The following is a 27,810-nucleotide window of genomic DNA, read 5'->3' on the forward strand; positions in this document are numbered from 1 at the left end:
CTGTTCTATTGTCTGTTCTATTGTCTGTTGTGTTATCTCTGTTCTGTTATCTCTGTTCTTTTATATCTGTTCTGTTTACTGTTTTATTGTCTGTTCTGTTATCTCTGTTCAATTATCTCTGTTCTGTTATCTGTTCTATTGACTGTTGTGTTATCTCTGTTGTGTTATCTCTGTTCTGTTATCTCTGTTCTATTATCTGTTCTATTATCTGTTCTATTGTCTGTTGTGTTATCTCTGTTGTGTTATCTCTGTTCAATTATCTCTGTTCTGTTATCTGTTCTATTGACTGTTGTGTTATCTCTGTTCTGTTATCTCTGTTCTATTATCTGTTCTATTATCTGTTCTATTGTCTGTTGTGTTATCTCTGTTGTGTTATCTCTGTTCAATTATCTCTGTTCTGTTATCTCTTTTGTATTATCTGTTCTATTGTCTGTTGTGTTATCTCTGTTGTGTTACCTCTGTTCAATTATCTCTGTTCTGTTATCTCTGTTCAGTTATCTCTGTTCTGTTATCTCTGTTCAGTTATCTCTGTTCTGTTATCTCTGTTCTATTATCTGTTTTATTATCTGTTCTATTGTCTGTTGTGTTATCTCTGTTGTGTTCTCTCTGTTCAATTATCTCTGTTCTGTTCTCTCTGTTCTGTTATCTGTTCTATTATCTGTTCTATTGCCTGTTGTGTTATCTCTGTTGTGTTATCTCTATTCAATTATCTCTGTTCTATTATCTGTTCTATTGTCTGTTGTGTTATCTCTGTTCAATTATCTCTGTTCTATTATCTTTTCTATTATCTCTGTTCTATTACTGCCGTTCTGTTATCTGTTTTGTTGTCTGTTCTATTATCTCTGTTCTGTTATCTCTGTTCTATTATCTGTTCTATTATCTCTGTTCTGTTATATCTGTTCTGTTATCTCTGTTTTATTATATCTGTTCTGTTATCTGTTCTATTGTCTGTTGTGTTATCTCTGTTCTGTTATCTCTGTTCTATTATCTGTTCTATTGTCTGTTGTGTTATCTCTGTTGTGTTATCTCTATTCAATTATCTCTGTTCTATTATCTGTTCTATTGTCTGTTGTGTTATCTCTGTTGTGTTATCTCTGTTCTATTATCTTTTCTATTATCTCTGTTCTAGTATTGCCGTTTTATTAACTGTTTTGTTATCTGTTCTATTATCTCTACTCCATTATCTCTGTTCTGTTATCTCTGTTCTATTATCTCTGTTCTGTTATCTCGGTTTTATTATATCTGTTCTGTTATCTGTTCTATTGTCTGTTATCTCTGTTCTGTTATCTCTGTACAATTATCTCTGTTCTGTTATCTCTGTTCTATTATTGCTGTTCTGTTATCTGTTTTGTTATCTGTTCTATTATCTCTGCTCCGTTATCTCTGTTCTGTTATCTCTGTTCTGTTATCTGTTCTATTAACTTTGTTCTATTATCTGTTCTATTATCTCTGTTCTGTTATGTTATCTGTTCTATTAACTCTGTTCTATTATCTCTGTTCTGTTGTTATGTTATGTTCTATTAACTCTGTTCTATTATCTGTTATCTGTTCTATTATCTCTGTTCTGTATCTGTTCTGTTATCTCTGTTCTCTAATCTGTTCTACTATCTGTTCTATTATCTCTGTTGTATTATATCTGTTCTGTTATCTCTGTTCTATTATATCTGTTATCTCTGTTCTTTTATCTGTTCTATTATATGTTGTGTTATCTCTGTTCTATAATCCCTGTTCTGTTATCTGTGTTCTATTATCTGTTCTATTATCACTGTTGTTATCTCTGTTCTGTTATCTGTTCTATTTTCGCTGTTCTGTTATATCTGTTCTGTTATCTCTGTTCTATTATATCTGTTATCTCTGTTCTTTTATCTGTTCTATTATCTGTTGTGTTATCTCTGTTCTATTATCTCTGTTCTGTTATCTGTGTTCTATTATCTGTTCTATTATCACTGTTCTGTTATCTGTTCTATTTTTGCTGTTCTGTTATATCTGTTATCTCTGTTCTTTTAGCTGTTCTATTATCTGTTGTTATCTCTGTTCTATAATCTCTGTTCTGTTATCTGTGTTCTATTAACTGTTCTATTATCTCTGTTCTGTTATCTGTTCTGTTATCTCTGTTCTGTTATCTGTTCTATTATCGATGTTGTTATATCTGTTCTGTTATCTGTTCTATTATCGCTGTTCTGTTATCTCTGTTCTGTTATCTGTTCTATGATCGCTGTTCTGTTATCTCTGTTCTGTCATCTCTGTTCTGTTATCTGTTCTATTATCTGTTCTGTTATCTCTGCTTTATTATGTTCTCTCTGTTCTAATATCTGTTGTATTATCTTTGTTGTATTATCTCTGTTCTATTATCAGGAAGAAACAGGAAGTGACATCACAATGATTGACAGTTGCCATGACAGTTGTTCTGTGAAGCGGTCCAGTAGGAACGAGAGTAGAAATAAATAAATGCAGTGTAGAATTCAAGAGTAGGAGGAACCAAACCTACAAATTACCAGATTATAAACATATAGTCTGATAATCAGTTTATACTCAATCACCTGTCAATCAATCACCTGTCAATCAATCACATCATCATTTATCTTTATTACACAGAAACAACAGAAACTCCTTGAACGCCCAAATAAAAACTGTTAGCATTCCTCATTTACACCAGTGAGCATGGCTAGCACTGTTAGCATTTCACTGATACTACTCCTAGTATCACAGTGTTAGCATAACGGCTAAACCAACAGACAATATTCAACACTGGGAAGTGCTAGCAATGCTGCTTCAGTATTAGGAATGTGCTACCAGCGCTAACCAGCGCTAACCAGTTATAGCTCAACATACATGTTTAAATAAAATAAAATGATAACCAGTTGGTAGCTATGGTGCACGGTTAGCTGCAACACAATAATAATGAACTGCTACAAGTGTTAGCATTTCTCATTTAAATCAATGAGTCAGAGGAATGCTAGCAGTGTTAGCATGGTGCTGCGCAATGGAAGAGCCTGTCAATCAAACAGTTAAAGCTTTAACATCATCAGAGGTCATGCAGAGGTCATACAGAGGTCATATGGAGGTCATACAGAGGTCATATGGAGGTCAGGTGTTGACAGCTCGTCCTCTGACCATATCCGCGTGTTTACTTCAGGTGTCAGATGAAAGTCAGGTGCTGATGCTCGTCCAGGCCGTAGTTGTGTTTGTGCTGCTCAAACAGTTCAGTCAGACTCTGCAGGTAAATTTTATGAAGACGCTCGATGTCCTCACTGCTGGGACTGGGAGTCTGGACGACCGAGATAGGCTTCCCCACTGAAGACAGAGAGAGAGAGACATGTGGCAACAGGATCACTGATGCTAACTGATGTTAATTGATGCTAACTAACCCTAACTGACGCTAGCAGATGCTAACTGATGGTAATTGATGCTAACTAACCCTAACTGACGCTAGCAGATGCTACCTGATGATAATTGATGCAAACTAACCCTAACTGACGCTAGCAGATGCTAACTGATGTTAATTGATGCTAACTAATCCTAACTGACGCTAGCAGATGCTACCTGATAATTAATGCTAACTAACCCTAACTGATGCTAGCAGATGCTAACTGATGGTAATTGATGCTAACTAACCCTAACTGACGCTAACTCATGCTAGCAGATGCTAGCTGACGGTAACTGACACTAACTGATGATGATCTATCTGATGCAATGTTTGTTTAACATTAGCTTCAGCTACGTTAGCTAAACGTTAGCTGAATGTTGCAAACATACCAACAGTGAAGATGGGCTTCCGGTACGGCATTAGTCCAAAGTTGTATTGGAATACTCCTCTGGCGTGAAACAGTGGCATCGCTACTCCCATGATGCTTTGCAGCCGGTTCTGAGATCACAGAAAAACGCGCTGAGATCCCATAATACTAACACACCTTCATTAGCCAGGTAACCTGACTCTGTAGAGTTTCAGTCAGTTTGTAGGAGGTTAGCTGGAGGCTAGCTGGAGGTTAGTTCTGACCTGCAGGGCCCTCAGAATATAGTTGGAGGTTAGCTAAAGGTTAGCTGGAGGTTAGCTAAAGTTTAGTTAGAGGTTAGCTAAAGGTTAGCTGGAGGCTAGCTAAAGGTTAGCTGGAGGCTAGCTGGAGGTTAGCTGGAGGCTAGCTAAAGTTTAGCTGGAGGCTAGCTAAAAGTAAGCTGGAGGTTAGCTAAAGGTTAGCTAAAGGTTAGCTGGAGGTTAGCTAAAGTTTAGTTAGAGGTTAGCTAAAGGTTAGCCGGAGGTTAGCTAAAGGTTAGCTGGAGGCTAGCTAAAGTTTAGCTGGAGGCTAGCTAAAAGTAAGCTGGAGGTTAGCTAAAGGTTAGCTGGAGGTTAGCTAAAGTTTAGTTAGAGGTTAGCTAAAGGTTAGCTGGAGGCTAGCTAAAGGTTAGCTGGAGGCTAGCTGGAGGTTAGCTGGAGGCCAGCTAAAGTTTAGCCAGAGGTTAGCTAAAGGTTAGCTGGAGGCTAGCTAAAGCTTAGCTGGAGGCTAGCTAAAGGTTAGCTAAAGGTTAGCTGGAGGCTAGCTGTGGTGAGTTCTGACCTGCAGGGCCCTCAGAGGAGAGCCGGTGGGATTCTCCATCTGATCAAACAACTCGTTCTCTCCAAAAGAGAAGACTGGAACCAGTTGAGCTCTGCGCACATGCACACACAGGAAAAGATCTGTAGCCCCGCCCCTTTCTATATGCGCCACACACCTTCATTAAGCTCCACCCACCCGTGTTTGAGAGCCAGTTTGATGAAGCCCTTCCTGTTTTGTACCTGAAAGACAGAGTCCAGACATTAAGTGTGACTGAACCTGTTGACACCAGGTGACTAAATGAAACGCACCTGCAGGGTCAAAGCTCCAGGTCGAGCATCCAGAGCCTCTGGAGCTCCGCCCACTGCGATGACAGCAATGTTTCCTCCTTCAGGACGACTGACCAGGTAAGACAGACTGGACTTAGAGCTGGACACCAGACCTGGAGACAGACATCGTCTCTTGATTGGTTGAATCTTCCTCCATTTTAAACACATGCAGCTACAGAGGAAGACGACCAGGATGAGAGTTATTTATTAGCATGTGGTGTGTTCAGGGTCCATGAACACCATCTGTAAAACCCAGAATGTCCTGCAGTTCAAGGAGTTTTTATTGTTATTTCAACACAAACAGAATTAGTTACTCTGGTCCTGATGCAAGCCAAGAGCAGAGACAGTAAAAAGTAGAAAATAGAAATAAATCCGTTAACTAAGTATAAGTACTAAGTATAAGTACTAAGTATAAGTACAAAATAACAAGGATACGTCACGTGTTACTAGTTTAAAGGTTTAAAATGAAGGACTCCCAGGACCAATGGGTCAGATGATCATCAGACAATCAGTAGCTGAAACAGACGCTCTGATTGGCTGACCCATGAGCCAATCAGAGAGCCTGTTTCAGCCTCCTCCTGCTCTGACCTGTTGCCCAGACTCTGGTTGAGAAACTTAGTTAGTCAACGTTTCCTGTAGCAGAGTTCACGATGAAGAAACACTTCAACAAAGATGTTTAAAGTGTCAGTCTGAAGATCTCTGATCAACTACTGCACAGACAGACAGGCAGACAGGTAGACAGTAAGACAGGTAGACAGGTAGACAGGTAGACAGACAGACAGACAGTAAGACAGACAGTAAGACAGACAGGCAGACAGGCAGACAGGTAGACAGGCAGACAGACAGACAGGTAGACAGGTAGACAGACAGGCAGACAGACAGGTAGACAGGCAGACAGTAAGACAGACAGTAAGACAGACAGGCAGGCAGACAGACAGGTAGACAGGCAGACAGTAAGACAGACAGTAAGACAGACAGACAGACAGGCAGACAGGCAGACAGACAGGTAGACAGGCAGACAGACAGACAGACAGTAAGACAGACAGGTAGACAGTAAGACAGACAGGTAGACAGACAGGTAGACAGGCAGACAGTAAGACAGACAGTAAGACAGACAGTAAGACAGACAGACAGGCAGGCAGACAGACAGGTAGACAGGCAGAGAGACAGGTAGACAGGCAGAGAGACAGACAGGTCAGAGAGACAGACAGGTAGACAGACGGACAGACAGGTCAGAGAGACAGACAGGTCAGAGAGACAGACAGGTAGACAGACAGGTAGACAGACAGACAGACAGGTAGACAGGCAGAGAGACAGACAGGTCAGAGAGACAGACAGGTAGACAGACAGGTAGACAGACAGGTAGACAGTAAGACAGGTAGACAGACAGTAAGACAGACAGGCAGACAGTAAGACAGACAGACAGACAGGTAGACAGGCAGACAGACAGACAGACAGACAGACAGGTAGACAGGCAGACAGGTAGACAGGCAGACAGACAGGCAGGTAGACAGGTAGACAGACAGGCAGACAGACAGACAGACAGGTAGACAGGCAGACAGGTAGACAGGCAGACAGACAGACAGACAGGTAGACAGGTAGGTAGACAGACAGGCAGACAGACAGGTAGACAGACAGACAGGTAGACAGACAGGTAGACAGTAAGACAGGTAGACAGTAAGACAGGTAGACAGGTAGACAGACAGTAAGACAGACAGGCAGACAGTAAGACAGACAGGCAGACAGTAAGACAGACAGGTAGACAGGCAGACAGACAGACAGACAGACAGGTAGACAGACAGGCAGACAGACAGACAGACAGGCAGACAGACAGACAGACAGTAAGACAGGTAGACAGTAAGACAGGTAGACAGACAGACAGGTAGACAGACAGACAGGTAGACAGGTAGACAGACAGGCAGACAGGCAGACAGACAGGTAGACAGACAGACAGGCAGACAGACAGACAGACAGACAGACAGACAGGTAGACAGACAGACAGACAGACAGACAGACAGACAGACAGTAAGACAGGTAGACAGACAGACAGGTAGACAGGTAGACAGACAGGCAGACAGACAGGTAGACAGACAGACAGGCAGACAGACAGTAAGACAGACAGACAGACAGACAGGTAGACAGGCAGACAGTAAGACAGACAGACAGACAGACAGGCAGACAGACAGGCAGACAGACAGACAGGTAGACAGGCAGACAGTAAGACAGACAGACAGACAGACAGGCAGACAGACAGGCAGACAGTAAGACAGACAGTAAGACAGACAGACAGACAGGTAGACAGACAGACAGACAGACAGGCAGACAGGCAGACAGACAGGCAGACAGTAAGACAGACAGTAAGACAGACAGACAGACAGGTAGACAGACAAACAGACAGACAGACAGGCAGACAGGCAGACAGGCAGACAGACAGGCAGACAGTAAGACAGACAGGTAGACAGGCAGACAGACAGACAGACAGACAGGTAGACAGACAGGCAGACAGACAGACAGACAGGCAGACAGACAGACAGACAGTAAGACAGGTAGACAGTAAGACAGGTAGACAGACAGACAGGTAGACAGGTAGACAGACAGGCAGACAGACAGGTAGACAGACAGACAGGCAGACAGGCAGACAGGTAGACAGACAGACAGACAGACAGACAGGTAGACAGACAGACAGGTAGACAGACAGACAGACAGACAGACAGACAGACAGTAAGACAGGTAGACAGTAAGACAGGTAGACAGACAGACAGGTAGACAGGTAGACAGACAGGCAGACAGACAGGTAGACAGACAGACAGGCAGACAGACAGTAAGACAGACAGACAGACAGACAGGTAGACAGGCAGACAGTAAGACAGACAGACAGACAGACAGGCAGACAGACAGGCAGACAGACAGACAGGTAGACAGGCAGACAGTAAGACAGACAGACAGACAGGCAGACAGACAGGCAGACAGGCAGACAGACAGTAAGACAGACAGACAGACAGGTAGACAGACAGACAGGCAGGCAGGCAGACAGACAGACAGACAGGTAGACAGACAGACAGACAGACAGACGGACAGACAGACAGACAGGTAGACAGACAGACAGACGGACAGACAGACGGACAGACAGACAGACAGACAGACAGACAGACAGACAGGTAGACAGACAGACAGACAGACAGACAGACAGACAGTAAGACAGACAGGCAGACAGTAAGACAGACAGACAGACAGGCAGACAGTAAGACAGGCAGACAGGCAGACAGACAGGTAGACAGACAGGCAGACAGTAAGACAGGCAGACAGACAGACAGACAGACGGACAGGCAGACAGACAGGTCAGAGAGACAGACAGGTGGGTACCTCCAGTCATGATGTAGTCTCTGAACAGTGGGACTCTGAACCAGAACGGCAGCATCAACAGATGAGACTTGAGTCCAGGAAACAGACGAGAGAAACCAGTCGCCTCAGTACAGAAGTTACCAAAGGCCCCCGCTACCAGGACACCTGAGAGACAGACAGGTCAGAGACAGACAGGTGAGACAGACAGGTGAGACAGACAGGTCAGGGACAGGTCAGGGACAGACAGACAGGTCAGATACAGACAGGTCAGAGAGACAGACAGGTCAGATACAGATACATCAGGGACAGATACGTCAGAGACAGACAGGTCAGAGACAGGTCAGAGACAGATACGTCAGAGACTGATACGTCAGGGACAGACAGGTGAGACACAGGTCAGGGACAGACAGGTCAGAGACAGACAGGTGAGAGACAGATACATCAGGGACAGACAGACAGGTCAGAGAGACAGACAGGTCAGAGACAGACAGGTCAGGGACAGACAGATCAGAGAGACAGGTCAGGGACAGATACGTCAGGGACAGACAGACAGGTCAGAGAGACAGGTCAGGGACAGACAGACAGGTCAGGGACAGACAGGTCAGGGACAGACAGGTCAGATACAGATACATCAGGGACAGATACGTCAGAGACAGACAGGTCAGAGACAGACAGGTGAGACAGACAGGTCAGAGACAGATACATCAGGGACAGACAGACAGGTCAGAGAGACAGACAGGTCAGATACAGACAGGTCAGATACAGATACGTCAGGGACAGACAGACAGGTCAGAGACAGACAGGTCAGGGACAGACAGATCAGAGAGACAGGTCAGGGACAGATACGTCAGAGACAGACAGGTGAGAGAAAGACAGGTCAGGGACAGACAGGTCAGGGACAGGTCAGGGACAGACAGACAGGTCAGATACAGATACATCAGGGACAGACAGACAGTTCAGAGACAGATACATCAGAGACAGACAGACAGGTCAGAGACAGACAGGTCAGAGACAGATACATCAGAGACAGACAGACAGGTCAGACACAGACAGGTCAGAGACAGATACATCAGAGACAGACAGACAGGTCAGAGACAGACAGGTCAGGGACAGACAGGTCAGGGACAGACAGACAGGTGAGACAGACAGGTGAGACAGACAGGTCAGGGACAGGTCAGGGACAGACAGACAGGTCAGATACAGACAGGTCAGAGAGACAGGTCAGAGAGACAGACAGGTCAGATACAGATACATCAGGGACAGATACGTCAGAGACAGACAGGTCAGACAGACAGGTCAGAGACAGGTCAGAGACAGATACGTCAGGGACAGACAGGTGAGACACAGGTCAGGGACAGACAGGTCAGAGACAGACAGGTGAGAGACAGATACATCAGGGACAGACAGACAGGTCAGAGAGACAGACAGGTCAGAGACAGACAGGTCAGGGACAGACAGATCAGAGAGACAGGTCAGGGACAGATACGTCAGGGACAGACAGACAGGTCAGAGAGACAGGTCAGGGACAGACAGACAGGTCAGGGACAGACAGGTCAGGGACAGACAGGTCAGATACAGATACATCAGGGACAGATACGTCAGAGACAGACAGGTCAGAGACAGACAGGTGAGACAGACAGGTCAGAGACAGATACATCAGGGACAGACAGACAGGTCAGAGAGACGGACAGGTCAGATACAGACAGGTCAGATACAGATACGTCAGGGACAGACAGACAGGTCAGAGACAGACAGGTCAGGGACAGACAGATCAGAGAGACAGGTCAGGGACAGATACGTCAGAGACAGACAGGTGAGAGAAAGACAGGTCAGGGACAGACAGGTCAGGGACAGGTCAGGGACAGACAGACAGGTCAGATACAGATACATCAGGGACAGACAGACAGTTCAGAGACAGATACATCAGAGACAGACAGACAGGTCAGAGACAGACAGGTCAGAGACAGATACATCAGAGACAGACAGACAGGTCAGACACAGACAGGTCAGAGACAGATACATCAGAGACAGACAGACAGGTCAGAGACAGACAGGTCAGGGACAGACAGGTCAGGGACAGACAGACAGGTCAGATACAGATACATCAGAGACAGACAGGTCAGGGACAGACAGACAGGTCAGGGACAGACAGACAGGTCAGAGACAGACAGGTCAGGGACAGACAGACAGGTCAGATACAGATACGTCAGAGACAGACAGGTCAGGGACAGACAGGTCAGGGACAGACAGACAGGTCAGAGACAGACAGGTCAGAGACAGACAGGTCAGGGACAGACAGGTCAGGGACAGACAGACAGGTCAGATACAGATACGTCAGGGACAGACAGGTCAGGGACAGACAGACAGGTCAGAGAGACAGACAGGTCAGATACAGACAAGTCAGATACAGATACGTCAGGGACAGACAGACAGGTCAGAGAGACAGACAGGTCAGAGAGACAGACAGGTCAGGGACAGACAGACAGGTCAGATACAGATACATCAGATACAGATACGTCAGAGACAGACAGGTCAGGGACAGACAGACAGGTCAGAGAGACAGACAGGTCAGAGACAGACAGGTCAGGGACAGACAGGTGTCTCTCACCATGTGGATGGAATCCAAAGATATAATTCTTCTTAGGATTCAGATCAGCAGTTTTGATCAGCTGTAATTAATAAATGATAAATAATTTAGAACCAATGACCGGTAATAAAAAGAACATGAATCTAGAACCAACATCTAGAACCAACATCTGTCACTGATCAGAACCTACTGTTATGGGGAAGTAGTCCCTGAAGTTGTCCCAGACGCTCCAGCTCCTGACCCACTGTGACCTTCGACCTCCACTAGTGGGCGTGTCCCAGTCCAGCCACAGCCAACCAGCATAGAGCAGCGCCAGCATCCACCAATCAGAGAGGGCCAGGAGGATGAAGGCCGCCAGACAGCACTGAGCTGAGACACAGACAGGTAGAGACAGACAGGTAGGTAGGTGAGAGACAGAGAGACAGGCAGGTGAGAGACAGACAGACAGGTAGGTGAGAGACAGACAGACAGGTAGGTGAGAGACAGACAGACAGGTAGGTGAGAGACAGACAGGTGAGAGACAGACAGGTAGGTGAGAGACAGACAGACAGGTGAGAGACAGACAGACAGGTGAGAGACAGACAGACAGACAGGTAGGTAGGTGAGAGACAGACAGACAGACAGACAGGCAGGTGAGAGACAGACAGACAGGCAGGTGAGAGACAGACAGACAGGTAGGTGAGAGACAGACAGACAGGTAGGTGAGAGACAGACAGGTGAGAGACAGACAGGTAGGTGAGAGACAGACAGGTGAGAGACAGACAGACAGACAGGTAGGTAGGTGAGAGACAGACAGACAGGTGAGAGACAGACAGGTAGGTGAGAGACAGACAGACAGGCAGGTGAGAGACAGACAGACAGGCAGGTGAGAGACAGACAGGTAGGTGAGAGACAGACAGACAGACAGATGAGAGATGTTTGACTGTTTCTGATCAATGACTCTGATCAGCTGTCGATCAGCTGTTGATCAGCTGGAGGAGGTTACCCAGAGCCAGGAAGGAGAAGACCCACTGGAGCACAGCGGCCGTCTGCAGCCTCCTCCGCAGGGGGATGTTCAGCGGAGCGAACTCGATCTTCATGCCGGCGGTGGAGCTCCGTGGCCGGTAAAGGAGCGCAGCGAGGTCCCGGTGGTTGAGGCTGGAAGTCGGAGCTGCAGTCTGTCTTGATCTCCTGTGTCCTTCTGTCTCTCTGTCTGTCTCTCTGTCTCTGTCTCTCTGTTTCTGTCTCTGTCCTTCGTTAAAATCTTACAAACTTCAGTCAACTTTTCAACATGCTCCCGCTCCCTTCATCACTGCGCATGCGTACAAGACCCTCCCCCTGGGTGTGTTCCTCTGACCCAATCACAGCTTGGAGTCAGGCGCGTTCACGCCGCGGACACGAGCAGTGCGTTGTTGAAACTATGAATAAAGTTCATCGAGTGCTGATCAGCGACCGATAGTCGTGTCTCCATGGTAACGCAGTGTTTGTGGCGGTTGGTTGCCATAGTTACAGCCGGTAAGTAGCGGGTGATTCAGAACCAAAGTTAGACGCAGGACGTCTCCTCTGTGGTTTATAGAACAAAAACAAAAGAAATACACTCAACAACAACTTGACAATATAGAAGAGGGTTAGAGGCACTGTAAAAAATAAATAAAGTGTGACTTTATTCTCAGAACGATGTGTCTCTACAAGCAACTAGGACTGAGACTGTAGGAGCTAGTAGCTAGGGGCTAGGAGGTGGGAGGTAGGGGCTAGGAGGTAGGAGCTAGGGGCTAGGAGCTAGTAGCTAGGTGGTAGGAGGTGGGAGGTAGGGGCTAGGGGCTAGTAGCTAGGTGGTAGGAGCTAGGGGCTAGGAGCTGGGGCCTAGGAGGTAGGAGCTAGGGGCTAGGAGGTGGGAGGTAGGGGCTAGTAGCTAGGGTCTAGGAGGTGGGAGGTAGGAGGTGGGAGGTGGGAGCTTGGAGGTAGGAGGTGGGAGCTAGAGACTAGGAGGTAGGAGCTAGGAGGTAGGAGCTCGTAGCTAGGGGCTAGGAGCTAGGGGCTAGGAGGTAGGAGCTAGGGGCTAGGGACTAGGAGCTAGAGGCTAGGAGCTAGGGGCTAGGAGGTGGGAGGTGGGAGCTAGACTCTAGGAGGTAGGAGCTAGGGGCTAGGAGGTAGGAGCTAGGGGCTAGGGACTAGGAGCTAGGGGCTAGGAGCTAGGGGCTAGGGGCTAGTAGCTTGGAGCTAGGGGCTAGGAGCTAGGAGCTAGAGGCTGGGAGCAGACATCTTTTTATTCATGGGTTTCATCAGGTCCCTTTCCACAGGTGTTTTAATCAAGCACCATGCAGTCTACATTCATAATCTAGGTGCTTGATTTTAAACACCTGTGGAAAGGGACCTGGTGAAACCCATGAATAGAGCGGCAATTAGCGGTCTGGAGAAGGAACCCTTCACACCTGAGAGTCTCTTTGAGGTCCATGTTATTTTAGTGACCACTGTGGGTTTTTATTTTCACAACTTTGTTCATGTCTGTATATTCTGTTTATACATCTATTCAATTTACATTTTATTTATATCGTCAATGACAACCTGTCTCAGGACTCTTTATAAAACCAGTCACATATCTGTGTTGTTATGAGCAGCAACAGCATCAAGATGTCAAAGTCTCGACTATTTAGCAGTAACACAACAAAGAAAACCAAAGAAACAGAAAGAAAGAACGACCAGGATGATGATTGAGACGTGTATTGAGTCGACACAGTTCAGTAACAGCAGTTTTATCATCAGACACAAACAAAGACAGAAACTAAGACTAACGAGGACAGAGGTCCTTACTATTAATGGATGAGGACTAAGGACGGAAATTAGCTTCTATCTGCACCAAGTGTTTATTAATTTACACTTTCATCAACTAATTAAGACATAACATGAAATAAAAGATGAATCATTAGTTTTCTTTAAGCTGAGTTCAATGACAAGATTCACATGACAACAAACAAACATGTTCACAGCTGAAGGCTCCCATCCTGGTGCATGATGGGAGATGTAGGACCAGCACTGGACCTGCTTTGATTTTAATACTTTACTTGCAGTTTGTTTTTAGATAAATACATCATGTCTCTAATCTGAGACATGTCTCGCTCTCATTTCACATTTTCTGAAAAAATGACTTTTATTTTGTAGGAGCTGGAGTGGACCAGGATCCGACCCCCTCTGTCGCCACGGTGACGCTCGGAGCGGACGTCTGCAGTCCACAAGCAGAGTGAGACATCACACCCTATTTACATCTTTGACCTCTGATCACTTTCAGGTGTTTCAAACACACCTGACCAATAAAAACGCCTGACACAGGAAGTGATGTCATGACGCGTTGTTCTGTCTTCTGACTGGTTAACAGAGCAGAGAGACAACTTCTACCCTACACTGACTTAGTCCTGCACTAAACTAAACCTCAGCTACACCTGAACCTACCAGAGCAGCACCTGGACTACAGGTGTGCTGCTACAGCACCAGCATCTTCCGTCAGCCGTCCTGGATTTACTTGGTCCTGGATTTACTTGGTCCTGGATTTACTTGGTCCTGGATTTACTTAGTTGTGACTGAGTCTACACTAAAAGGAACTTTGACTTTTTTTAGATGCAGTTCAGTCAGGGCAGGTACAGGCCTGCAGAGAAGGTGTGTACAGGTGTGTGTACAGGTGAGCCACAGGGTAGACAGGCCTTCTCTGACGTGAGTGGTTGGAGCTCTTTGCCTTTGGACCTGTCGCTTTGGTGCTTTCTGCACATCAATGCCATGAGAAACAGGCTGAGCAGCAGGACCGTGAACACAGACACAGACACAGACCTGCAGAGACAAAGACACTGAGTTAGGCTCCGCCCCCTTCGTTAGAACACTGAGGCTAAGACCTGACAACAGCTTTAAATCAGCGCAGATCAATGAAGGCGATCAGTTCTTACATCACAACGATCCACATTTCAGGAGGAGAGACTGAAAGAGAAGAAGAAAAAATGATGAGATGAGACAAAACTTCCTGTGACATCTGAGAAGGAGGAACCAGCTGCTTCAGGTGAGCTCACCTGGCCGTCCAACAGCTGTCACTGCTGCTGCCACTGAGGTGGTCGAGGTTTGGTTTCCACAAACGGAGTCAGAGTCGGCGGTGCATAGACTCAGAGTCAGCTGATTGATAGCTGGAGGACACAGAGATCAATCAACCAATCAATCAACCAATGGGTTCTGAGGTTCAGTCACACCTGCAGAGAAACAGAAAGTGTTACTTATTTACCTGAGCAGTTAGTGCATGGCCAACAACGGATTCCTTCCCCTGCACTGGTGCAGTTCTCCAACCTGAAGTAACCTGACAGGTAGAGACAGATGAGTCACTGAGTGTCAGTATCAGTAGGACAGACACAGTAACCTGACAGGTAGACAACTTGTTACCTTCAAGACATGTGGGACAGCCCGCCATCGCAACACTCGGTTCCACCGCCATCCTCAGCAGCAGGTACGCCATGCTCACCTGGAACCAGAGACATGTCCATGTAAAACAACCTTCCAGCAAGAGACAGCTGTAACCTGTCTCTCACCTGTCTACACCTGTCTCTCCCCTGTCCCTCACCTGTCCTCCCGTGTCTCTCAGCTCAGACTCGGCTATATTCAGACCTCAAACAGAAACAGAAACACACCAGAACTGCAACTAGACCTGAAATAAATCTTGAAATATCCCTTTAAACCGACCAGGACCAGATCCAGGACCAGGGCCAGGTCCAGGGCCAGGTCCAGGACCAGATCCAGGACCAGGTCCAGGACCAGGGCCAGGGCCAGGTACAGGTCCTAGTCTTTTCCTCTGCTGTTGTCAGTCTGACCTGAACTTTAAAACAGTAAATAAACTCTGAGGTGTTTCGTCACCACTCTGTTTGCTTGTGTCTCCTGGCAACAGATCTCCATGGTTACACCACAGTGAAACGCGGAAGCCCCGCCCCCTCGGTAACACCTCTATCAAAACAAACGGCTCAGTACACGTGCTGCCTTCAGGCACCTTTCACCTGCCGTAAACCGTCAGACAAGACAGCATTAAAACCAGGTCCAGGACCAGGACTAAGACCAGGTCGAAGTCCAGGAAGGACCAGAAACAGAAGCAGGTCCAGGACTAGTTAAGTCCCTTTCAGGTAAAACACCTGCAGAACTCTGATCCCTCATGAACTGGTTTTCGACTGCTCGTCACGTAAACAGTGTAAAGTTGGCCACTTCATTAGGTACAGGTTGAATGATGAAGAGCCAGGTGTCAGGAAGGTGCTAGCTCACCTGGATGATCAGTAGTTTTTAGTCTAACTGACTACGGTGTCAAAATATTGGGAACACATGTAATTACAATAGTTGTACAAAATGAAAAGAACTAATGCTGAACATTAGAGTAGTGTACCTGATGAAGTGGCCAGATAGTAGTCTCAAACATGCTAACATGCTAACATGCTAACATATTGCAGCTTGCAGTTACCTGTCCCTCTCACTCACCTGTAGTCTGTCCATGATGTCCAGTTCAATTCAGTTTTATTGATATAGCGTCAATAACAATACAGATCGTCTCAAGACGCTTTACAAAGACCGGCATGAAACCCCAGAGCAGCCTGAATGTTGTCGTTCTCGTCCAGATCCAAGTGAGTCCTCAACGAAACTCAGGCTTTTTTTAACAACAGGAACTCCTCCTCCTCCTCCTCCTCCTCCTCTGGTGGGAGGTGTGGAGGGGGCGGTGGGACGTACCCTCGACGTCAGTTGTCGTCAGTGGGCGTGGCCGAGGATTTCTCGTTGTAGTGTTGTATGGCTTTGAATCGAATCTTTATTGACAAACTGTGTTCACAGAGAGGATTGACGTCTGAGGAACGGAACTCCTTCTGGTAAAAGTAATGAACTCAGGTAAAAGTAATGAACTCAGGTAAAAGTACTGAACTCAGGTAAAGGTAATGAACTCAGGTAAAAGTAATGAACTCAGGTAAAGGTAATGAACTCAGGTAAAGGTAATGAACTCTGGTAAAGGTAATGAACTCAGGTAAAAGTAATGAACTCAGGTAAAGGTAATGAACTCTGGTAAAAGTACTGAACTCAGGTAAAAGTAATGAACTCAGGTAAAGGTAATGAACTCTGGTAAAGGTAATGAACTCAGGTAAAAGTAATGAACTCAGGTAAAGGTAATGAACTCAGGTAAAAGTAATGAACTCAGGTAAAAGTAATGAACTCAGGTAAAGGTAATGAACTCAGGTAAAAGTAATGAATTCTGGTAAAGGTAATGAACTCAGGTAAAAGTACTGAACTCTGGTAAAAGTAATGAACTCAGGTAAAGATACTGAACTCAGGTAAAAGTAATGAACTCTGGTAAAGGTAATGAACTCAGGTAAAAGTAATGAACTCAGGTAAAAGTAATGAACTCTGGTAAAGGTAATGAACTCTGGTAAAGGTAATGAACTCAGGTAAAAGTGATGAACTCAGGTAAAAGTGATGAACTCAGGTAAAAGTAATGAACTCAGGTAAAAGTAATGAACTCAGGTAAAGGTAATGAACTCAGGTAAAAGTAATGAACTCAGGTAAAAGTAATGAACTCAGGTAAAGTTAATGAACTCAGGTAAAGGTAATGAACTCAGGTAAAGGTAATGAACTCAGGTAAAGGTAATGAACTCAGGTAAAAGTAATTCAATTCAATTTTATTTATATAGCGTCAATAACAATACAAATCGTCTCAAGACGCTTTACAAAAACCCGGCCTGAAACCCCCAGAGCAGCCTGAAGGCAACGGTGGCAGGAAAAACTCCCTTTTAACAGGAAGAAACCTCGAGCAGAACCCAGCTCATATGGAGGGACCCATCTGCCTAAGGCCAGCCGGGTACAGACAGAAGAAAGAGAGAAGAGAACAGCAAAGAGAGAAGAGAACAGCAAGATAAACATACATCTGTCATAGATACACATATCTGACTAAAGTGTACATGTGGAATCTGATGATACAAACTGATGATGTTACATGACAGTTTGAAAATGTAAGAGGAATCACAGGCAGGTTGGAGAATTGTTCATTCAGGTAGGAGTGGATAACTGCAGGATTCCATGAAGACTGGGCAGGCTGATGAGACCACGACAACAGATGTAGTATAGAGCTCCACAGGAAACACACCACTCCAGGCCAGAGATACTCACAAGAAGAGGGGGGAAGAGGGGGGAAGGGGGGGGGGGGGGGGGGGGAGAGGGGGACACACACAGCAGTAAACATTCTACATAGTAATAGCACAGAATTGTATGACTAGTAGTAGATAGGAAATTAGAGGGCAAGAGCTCTGTGCCAGAGAAAAGAAAGTGGAGGATGCAAGAGAGGAGAGAGAAGAAAGAAGGAGGACATGTGTTTGGTGCATCGTCCCCCAGCAGCCTAGGCCTATAGCAGCATAACTAAGGGATGGTTTTAGTCCAGCCCTAACTATAAGCCTGATCAAAAAGGAAAGTCTTAAGCCTGACCTTAAAAATAGAGAGAGTGTCTGCCTCCCGAACCCAAACTGGGAGCTGGTTCCACAGGAGAGGAGCCTGATAGCTGAAAGCTCTGCCTCCCATTCTACTTTTTGAAATTCTAGGAACCACAAGTAGGCCTGCACTTTCAGACCGAAGTGATCTGTTGGGACGATATGGTACAATGAGGTCTTTTAGATACAATGGAGCTAGGCCTTTAAGGGCCTTGTATGTAAGGAGGAGGATTTTAAATTCTATTCTAGACTTTAAAGGGAGCCAGTGAAGAGAAGCTAAAACTGGAGTAATATGATCTCTCTTGCTAATTCCTGTCAATGCTCTTGCTGCGGCATTTTGAATCAATTGGAGGCTTTTTAAAGAGCTATTTGGAGCCAGACAGTAATGAATTACAATAATCCAGTCTGGACGACACAAATGCATGAACTAGTTTTTCAGCATCACTCTGAGACAGGATGTTCCTAATTTTGACGATATTACGCAGGTGAAAGAAGGCAGTCCTAGTCACTTGCTTTATGTGACATTTAAAGGACATATCCTCATCAAATATAACACCAAGGTTTTTTACAGTAGTACTGGAGGCCAAGGTAATGCCATCCAAAGACACCATGTGATTAGATAATGAATCTCTGAGATGCTTAGGACCGAATACAATAACTTCTGTTTTGTCTGAGTTTAAGAGTAGGAGATTACAGGTCATCCAAGCCTTTATGTCTTTAAGGCATGCTTGGAGTTTAACCAGCTGATTAGTTTCATCTGGTTTCATAGATAAATATAGCTGGGTGTCATCTGCGTAGCAATGAAAGTTTATGCCATGTTTTCTAATAATCTTGCCTAATGGCAACATGTATAACGTGAAGAGTATTGGTCCTAGCACAGAACCCTGAGGAACTCCATAACTTACTTTTGTATAAGTAGAGGAATCATTATTGACATGAACAAACTGGAATCTGTCAGATAGATAGGATTCAAACCAGTCTAATGCAGTTCCTTTAATCTTGACCTCACTTTCAAGTCTCTGTAGTAAAATATTATGATCAATAGTGTCAAATGCAGCACTAAGATCTAGCAGAACAAGTATAGAGACAAGTCCACTGTCTGAAGCCATGAGGAGATCATTGGTAACTTTAACCAAAGCTGTTTCTGTACTGTGATGAACTCTAAAACCTGACTGAAACTCTTCAGACCATTCTTGTTTAAGTGGTCACACAACTGATTAGCAACAACTTTTTCTAGAATTTTGGAAATAAAAGGAAGGTTGGAGATTGGTCTATAGTTGGCTAAAACATCTGGATCTAGAGTGGCTTTCTTGAGTAAGGGCTTAATTACAGCAATCTTAAAAGACTGAGGCACATATCCTGTTAATAAAGATAAATTTATCTGGTTCAATATGGAGGTGTTAATTAATGGAAAAACTTCTTTGAGCAATTTAGTTGGGATTGGATCTAGAAGACAGGTTGATGGTTTAGATGCAGTAATTGTTGAAGAGAGCTCAAGAAGATCTACTGGGGAGAAGGATTCCAGATATTGATAAGGTCTTACAAAAGTTTCTAATGTCGCTGTACTTGCATCTTTAACAGCTGTTGGAAGGATGCCTTGAATATTTTCTCTAATGCCAACAATTTTATTAGTAAAGAAGCTCATGAAGTCATTACTACTGAGGGCTAAAGGAATAGATGGCTCAACAGAGCTGTGGCTCTTTGTCAGCCTGGCTACAGTGCTGAAAAGAAATCTGCGGTTGTTCTTGTTTTCTTCTATTAATGATGAATAATATGCTGTTCTAATACTACTGAGAGCTTTTTTATAAGTTGTTAAACTATCTTTCCAGGCTATGCGAGCTTCTTCAGAATTAGTGGAATGCCAAATTCTTTCTAGCTTTCGGACTGCCTGTTTTAAACAGCGCAACTGTGAATTCTCTCTTTGCTGTTCTCTTCTCTCTTTCTTCTGTCTGTACCCGGCTGGCCTTAGGCAGATGGGTCCCTCCATATGAGCTGGGTTCTGCTCGAGGTTTCTTCCTGTTAAAGGGAGTTTTTCCTGCCACCGTCTCCTTCAGGCTGCTCTGGGGGTTTCAGGCCGGGTTTTGTAAAGCGTCTTGAGACGATTTGTATTGTTATTGACGCTATATAAATAAAATTGAATTGAATTGAATTATACCATGGAGCTAGCCTCCTCCTATTTATGACCTTCTTTTTCAGAGGAGCAACTAAGTTTAAAGTTGAACTAAGCGAACTCAGGTAAAGGTAATGAACTCTGGTAAAAGTACTGAACTCAGGAAAAAGTAATGAACTCAGGTAAAAGTAATGAACTCAGGTAAAGGTAATGAACTCTGGTAAAAGTAATGAACTCAGGTAAAGGTAATGAACTCAGGTAAAGGTAATGAACTCAGGTAAAAGTAATGAACTCTGGTAAAGGTAATGAACTCAGGTAAAAGTAATGAACTAAGGTAAAGGTAATGAACTCTGGTAAAAGTAATGAACTCAGGTAAAGGTAATGAACTCTGGTAAAGGTAATGAACTCAGGTAAAAGTAATGAACTCAGGTAAAAGTAATGAACTCAGGTAAAGGTAATGAACTCAGGTAAAAGTAATGAACTCAGGTAAAGGTAATGAACTCAGGTAAAGGTAATGAACTCTGGTAAAAGTAATGAACTCAGGTAAAGGTAATGAACTCAGGTAAAAGTAATGAACTAAGGTAAAGGTAATGAACTCAGGTAAAAGTAATGGACTCAGGTAAAGGTAATGAACTCAGGTAAAAGTAATGAACTCAGGTAAAAGTAATGAACTCAGGTAAAGGTAATGAACTCAGGTAAAAGTAATGAACTCAGGTAAAGGTAATGAACTCAGGTAAAGGTAATGAACTCTGGTAAAAGTAATGAACTCAGGTAAAGGTAATGAACTCAGGTAAAAGTAATGAACTAAGGTAAAGGTAATGAACTCAGGTAAAAGTAATGGACTCAGGTAAAGGTAATGAACTCTGGTAAAAGTAATGAACTCAGGTAAAGGTAATGAACTCAGGTAAAAGTAATGAACTCAGGTAAAGGTAATGAACTCAGGTAAAGGTAATGAACTCAGGTAAAAGTAATGAACTCAGGTAAAGGTAAGGAACTCTGGTAAAGGTAATGGACTCAGGTAAAGGTAATAAACTCTGGTAAAAGTAATGAACTCAGGTAAAAGTAATGAACTCAGGTAAAGGTAATGAACTCAGGTAAAAGTAATGAACTCAGGTAAAAGTAATGAACTCAGGTAAAGGTAATGAACTCAGGTAAAAGTAATGAACTCAGGTAAAGGTAATGAACTCTGGTAAAGGTAATGAACTCAGGTAAAAGTAATGAACTAAGGTAAAGGTCATGAACTCAGGTAAAAGTAATGAACTCAGGTAAAGGTAATGAACTCAGGTAAAAGTAATGAACTCAGGTAAAGGTAATGAACTCAGGTAAAGGTAATGGACTCAGGTAAAAGTAATGAACTCAGGTAACGGTAATGAACTCTGGTAAAGGTAATGGACTCAGGTAAAGGTAATGAACTCAGGTAAAAGTAATGAACTCAGGTAAAAGTAATGAACTCAGGTAACGGTAATGAACTCTGGTAAAGGTAATGAACTCAGGTAACGGTAATGAACTCTGGTAAAGGTAATGGACTCAGGTAAAGGTAATGAACTCAGGTAAAAGTAATGAACTCAGGTAAAGGTAATGAACTCAGGTAAAGGTAACGAACTCAGGTAAAAGTAATGAACTCAGGTAACGGTAATGGACTCAGGTAAAAGTAATGAACTCAGGTAACGGTAATGAACTCAGGTAAAGGTAATGGACTCAGGTAAAAGTAATGAACTCAGGTAACGGTAATGAACTCAGGTAAAGGTAATGAACTCTGGTAAAAGTAATGAACTCTGGTAAAGGTAATGAACTCTGGTAAAGGTAATGAACTCAGGTAAAAGTAATGAACTCAGGTAAAAGTAATGAACTCAGGTAAAGGTAATGAACTCTGGTAAAGGTAATGAACTCAGGTAAAAGTAATGAACTCTGGTAAAGGTAATGAACTCAGGTAAAGGTAATGAACTCAGGTAAAAGTAATGAACTCAGGTAAAGGTAATGAACTCAGGTAAAAGTACTGAACTCAGGTAAAGGTAATAAACTCAGGTAAAGGTAATGAACTCTGGTAAAGGTAATGAACTCAGGTAAAAGTACTGAACTCAGGTAAAGGTAATGAACTCTGGTAAAGGTAATGAACTCAGGTAAAGGTAATGAACTCAGGTAAAGGTAATGGACTCAGGTAAAAGTAATGAACTCAGGTAACGGTAATGAACTCTGGTAAAGGTAATGAACTCTGGTAAAGGTAATGAACTCAGGTAAAAGTAATGAACTCAGGTAAAGGTAATGAACTCAGGTAAAAGTAAAGAACTCAGGTAAAGGTAATGAACTCAGGTAAAGGTAATGAACTCAGGTAAAGGTAATGAACTCTGGTAAAGGTAATGAACTCTGGTAAAGGTAATGAACTCGTCACATGTCTTCCTCCTCCTCCTCTTCCTCCTCTTCCTCCTCTTCCTCTTCCTCTTCCTCCTCCTCTTCCACCTCCTCCTCCTCTTCCTCCTCTTCCTCCTCTTCCTCCCCCTCCTCCTCCTCTTCGTCTTCCTCCCCCTCCTCCTCCTCCTCCTCCTCCTCCTCCTCCTCCTCTTCCTCCTCCTCTTCCTCCTCCTCCTCTTCCTCAGACATAGTCAAGGTCGTCGTCCTACTTTAACCCAGGGCTTCATAACTAATCTGCTTCATTAATAATAATTAATTAATATTTGCTAACAGACTGACGCCTGTTTTTGTTTACGTGACGCGACTCACTCCAGCTTCATGACAAACATATTTCCAGTCATATCAGATTATATCACATGATTCAGATTCATGCTCTGATGATTCTATGAAGCTTTGGACACAGTTGAACATAGATTCATGATCCATAATAATCTATAATAATCCATAATGATCTATAATAATCTATAATAATCTATAATGATCTATAATGATCTATAATAATCTATAATGATCTATAATAATCTGTAATAATCTATAATGATCTATAATGATCTATAATAATCTATAATGATCTATAATAATCTATAATAATCTATAATCTATAATGATCTATAATGATCTATAATAATCTATAATAATCTATAATGATCTATAATAATCTATAATGATCTATAATAATCTATAATAATCTATAATAATCTATAATAATGTTTGGTTTGGTTTATATTTCAGTAGCAGATCATCAAAACCATACAAAGGGAAAGTGCTCAGTCACGGTGCATGCTGGGACTTTATCTGTTAATCTGATCAAGACTTTCTCTGCTGCATCTGGACTTTACTTGAACATAAAGAAATATAACTGATCTTAAACATTGTGACGTCCTTTCTATCTGTAATATAATGTAAAACACTCTATCACCTACTGAGGTATCGGTGTTAAGATGAAGAACCAGATGTAAACTGAAGTTTGATCTAATTATTGACGAACCAGTGGAGAGAGACCTGAGGACAGAGTTTTATTAACGAAGCTGAAGGACTGTCCCTCTGACACATGCTGCTCTGTTTCTGATTTAACTTTATATATTATTCACTATATTAAAATAATGAACTCATACGATGAGGCCGGCCTTAACGTTTTAGACTTTTACACTTTGAATAATACGTTCAGAATAAACTGGCTAAAACAATTCATCAAGAACCAGTCTTCAGTTTGTAACTTCATACCAAACTTTATTTTCTCTAAAGTAGGACGCCTGAACTTATGTTTAAAACTATCCACCTTTATAAACAGATGATTCTTTATGGGTCATTAATCTATAAGCATAAAACAATTCTATATCATTATCTTATTATTTATATTTAGCCAAATAAACAAACCACTCCTCTCCATCTTTGACAGTGAGGTCAAGCAGTGTATTAAAACTATTCCACTAACATGAAAGAAGTCTTTAAAACTCAGGATTCATGTATTTATGTAAAGTTATATTCTGAAATGTTTGTAGCTTCTCTTCGCGCTGTATTGTATTTATTAATAAAGTTTAATTTAAAAAAGACTGTTCGGTCCATGGTTCGCTCCGTCACGCTGCTCTAAACCACAGAAGAAGAAGGTCTGGTCACTCTGCTCTAAACCACAGAAGAAGAAGGTCTGGTCACGCTGCTCTAAACCACAGAAGAAGAAGGTCTGGTCACACTGCTCTAAACCACAGAAGAAGAAGGTCTGGCCACGCTGCTCTAAACCACAGAAGAAGAAGGTCTGGTCACTCTGCTCTAAACCACAGAAGAAGAAGGTCTGGTCACTCTGCTCTAAACCACAGAAGAAGAAGGTCTGGTCACGCTGCTCTAAACCACAGAAGAAGAAGGTCTGGTCACACTGCTCTAAACCACAGAAGAAGAAGGTCTGGTCACACTGCTCTAAACCACAGAAGAAGAAGGTTGGTCACTCTGCTCTAAACCACAGAAGAAGAAGAGGAGAGAAAGCTGCTGCTAACGCTCCGCTGCGACAGGAGGCGCTGTGACCCGGAAGTTAGTGTCTGCAAAAAGAAGAAGCAGAAGAAGAAGAAGAAGAAGAGAGATCCTCACATCTGCAGATAGGGGGAAACGGAAAGTTATTAACCGAAAAGAGTGCGTGGAAAAAGGCCACGAAGAAGAAGAAGAACCAGCGGCGCTAAGAACCCGGGGGGAGAGAATGGCGGAAGCATCAGCTGGCAGCGAAAGAGGAAACGATCAAGAAAATCAAATGGAAAAGATGATCTATTTGAGGCGGTTGAGCACGACTGCTCTGTGAATGGATCAGAGATAGGCAGTTGGGGAGACATGGATTTTGATGACGGGAGAGAGGAAGACATCGAGGTGGAGAGGAGAGGATACGAGGATGTAAACCGAGACAATCGAGCAAATAGGAAAAAGAGATTAAGAAGGGATCGTGATGAGAGATATGAGAGTGAGGAGGGAGGGCTTGAACAAGTGCAAAGGCCGAGGCAGGAGAAGTTTATTGCTATAATAAGGTTTAATGAAAAGGGACAAGAAAACATGAAGAAAATAAATCCATTCTTGTTAACAACAGCTCTGGCTAGTAAGATAGGGGAGATACAATATGCAAAGGTGCTAAATGATGGGAATCTGTTGGTGAGGTGTCACAGTGAAGAACAAACTGAAAAAGCATTAAAATTAAAAGAGATAGGGAAAAACAAGGTGGTAAGCACTAGGAGAGTGGGAGCACAAAATGGTGGAGGATGTAAAGGAGTGATAACAGGGGTGCCTATGAGTGTAGGAATGGAGGAGCTTAAGAAAAATATCAAAGGTGGAAAGGTAAAGGAAGCACAAAGGATGAAAACAATTAAAGAAGGAGTGAAAAAAGAAAGTGAAACAGTGATGATTGAGTTTGAAGGAGAGAATATGCCCAAGAGAGTGCTCCTGGGGTTTGTGAGTTTCCCAGTGAGAGTGTATGTGCCAAAACCATTAAGATGTTTTAAGTGTCAAAGGTTTGGACACACAGCCATGAACTGTAAAGAGAAGAGGAGGTGTGCAAGATGTGGGGGGGACCATGAATATGGGAAATGTGGAACAGGGGTGCAGCCCAAATGCTGTAGCTGTGGAGGAGCTCATAGTGTGGCATACGGTGGGTGTGAGGTTATGAGAAGGGAAACAAACATCCAGAAAGTAAGAGTGGAAAGAAGAATCACATATGCAGAGGCTGTGAGTATGTCGAGAGCACAGAACAGAGATACAAATGAGCAAGGGGCTGTGGGAGTTCAAGAGCCACAACAAAGGGCAAGTGACAAGATATATGTGGACAAAAGGGACTTGGTGACATTCATTGCAGGAGTGGTCAATAGTACAGCCGAAGTAAAATCAAAAAATGTTAAAATTCAGCTCATTGTCAAAGCAGCAGTGAGTCACTTAGGATTAATTGGACTGACATGGGAAGAAGTGAGGGAGAACCTTACAAATCAGTCGAGCCAGGAAGCATCATGGGTGGGTTGATATTACTTATGGTAATTCTTCTACAATGGAATGCTAGGAGTTTACTGGCCAATGGCCAGGAATTCAAGCAATTCATCAAGGAAATGGCTGTAAAACCGGATATAGTATGTGTTCAGGAAACCTGGTTAAAACCAAATTTAGACTTTGTGGTACATGGGTATACAGTGATAAGGAGAGACAGAAGTCATGGGGGAGGAGGAGGGTGTGCTACATTTGTCAAGCAAGGTATTCCTTACAGGGTGCTGGAAAAGGGGGAGGGTCAGGAATACATAGTGGTGGAAGTGTGGGAGAGGAGGGAGAAGGTGGTTATAATTAACTATTATAACCCATGCAAAAGGCTGGAGATGGGTCGACTATTGGAGATATCAGGACAAGACAGACAAGATAATTTGGTGTGCAGATTTTAATGCTCACAGTACAGTGCGGGGGGGGGGGGGGGGGGCTCGCAAACAGACGCAAATGGGAAAATAGTTGAAGAGTTGATGGATGAAAGAAATTTGGTATGTATGAATGATGGGAGAGGAACTAGGGTGAACATAACTGCAGGTACTGAGTCAGCATTAGACATCACTTTAGTGTCTTGTTCCATTGCTGGAGTTAGTAACTGGGAGGTATGGACAGATTCAACTGTAGGTAGTGATCACTACCCAGTGTCATGTACAGTAGGAGAGAGAGCGGAAGCAAATGCTAGTGTACAGATACTGAAGTGGGTTTTTGCAAAGGCAAAATGGGATTTGTTCCAAGAGGCAAGTGAGGAAACAATGGCAAGAATTGACATTTCTGGAGATATAGAGGAGATAAATGATCAGGTAACATCAGGAATTATTAAAGCAGCGGAGGGAGCTATTCCTAGGAGTAAAAATCAGATGAAAAGGAAACAGGTACCATGGTGGACAGAGGAATGTCATCAGGCTGTTAAAAATAGAAATAGAGCATTTAAACAACTTAAAAGAACCCATAACATACAACATTTAATCCAGTATAAGAAAGCACAGGCAGAGTGAGAAGAACAGTACGCCAGGCTAAGAGGACAAGTTGGAGAAAGTTTTGTGAAAAAATAGGAAGAACTACACCTGTGGGAGAGGTATGGGGAATGATAAAGAAGATGGGGGGAGACAGAAGGGTATGGGATTACCCAGTCATGACATCTGGGGAGGAAACCGCAGTCTCTGACAGAGATAAGGCAGAAATCATGGCAAAGTAATTTACAAAGATACACAGTACAGGAAATCTATCAGAAGAGGGGAGGAGGAGAAGAGAAAGAACAATGAACCAGTATCCAGGTGTGTTAGACAGGAGGGAAGAAACAGGTGAAGCAATGGATGAACCATTTACATTGGCAGAAATGACGAGGGCTAAATAAATCAAAACCAACCTCTCCTGGGAAAGATATGATATGCTATGTGATGTTAAAACACCTAGGGGAAGGAGCGTTAACAAAGTTACTGCAGCTTTATAACAAAATATGGAAAGAGGGAAGGTTACCAAGTGCTTGGAAAGAGGCAGTAGTGATCCCTATAAGAAAACCTGGTAAGGATCCTTCACAACCCACTGGATATAGGCCAATAGCACT

At 43.6% G+C, this 27,810-nt stretch overlaps 3 protein-coding genes across 3 annotated transcripts in view; 1 reads left to right on the forward strand and 2 right to left on the reverse strand.

The window, feature by feature from the left end:
* The window catches only part of plxnb3 (plexin B3), a 179,449-nt gene that overhangs the window by 83,437 nt on the left and 68,202 nt on the right, over positions 1-27,810 (forward strand). The gene's annotated exons all lie outside the window — the stretch shown is intronic.
* Positions 2,567-12,091, reverse strand: mogat3a (monoacylglycerol O-acyltransferase 3a). Its single transcript, XM_084554026.1, has 9 exons — positions 11,773-12,091; positions 10,978-11,156; positions 10,809-10,869; positions 8,222-8,365; positions 4,841-4,971; positions 4,728-4,771; positions 4,554-4,644; positions 3,757-3,865; positions 2,567-3,294 (listed from the first exon to the last, which is right to left on the reverse strand). The coding sequence occupies exons 1-9, from the start codon at positions 11,864-11,866 to the stop codon at positions 3,140-3,142; spliced, it is 1,008 nt and encodes a 335-aa protein (XP_084410152.1). The 5' UTR covers positions 11,867-12,091; the 3' UTR covers positions 2,567-3,139.
* Positions 13,488-16,421, reverse strand: LOC311494805 (uncharacterized protein). The gene is made up of 6 exons (XM_084554031.1): positions 16,254-16,421; positions 15,180-15,258; positions 15,025-15,096; positions 14,819-14,929; positions 14,699-14,729; positions 13,488-14,585 (listed from the first exon to the last, which is right to left on the reverse strand). The coding sequence occupies exons 1-6, from the start codon at positions 16,266-16,268 to the stop codon at positions 14,390-14,392; spliced, it is 504 nt and encodes a 167-aa protein (XP_084410157.1). The 5' UTR covers positions 16,269-16,421; the 3' UTR covers positions 13,488-14,389.

Source organism: Chelon labrosus, assembly GCF_963514085.1.
Source record: "Chelon labrosus genome assembly, chromosome: 10".
In the NCBI taxonomy this organism is placed as follows: Eukaryota; Metazoa; Chordata; class Actinopteri; order Mugiliformes; family Mugilidae; genus Chelon; species Chelon labrosus.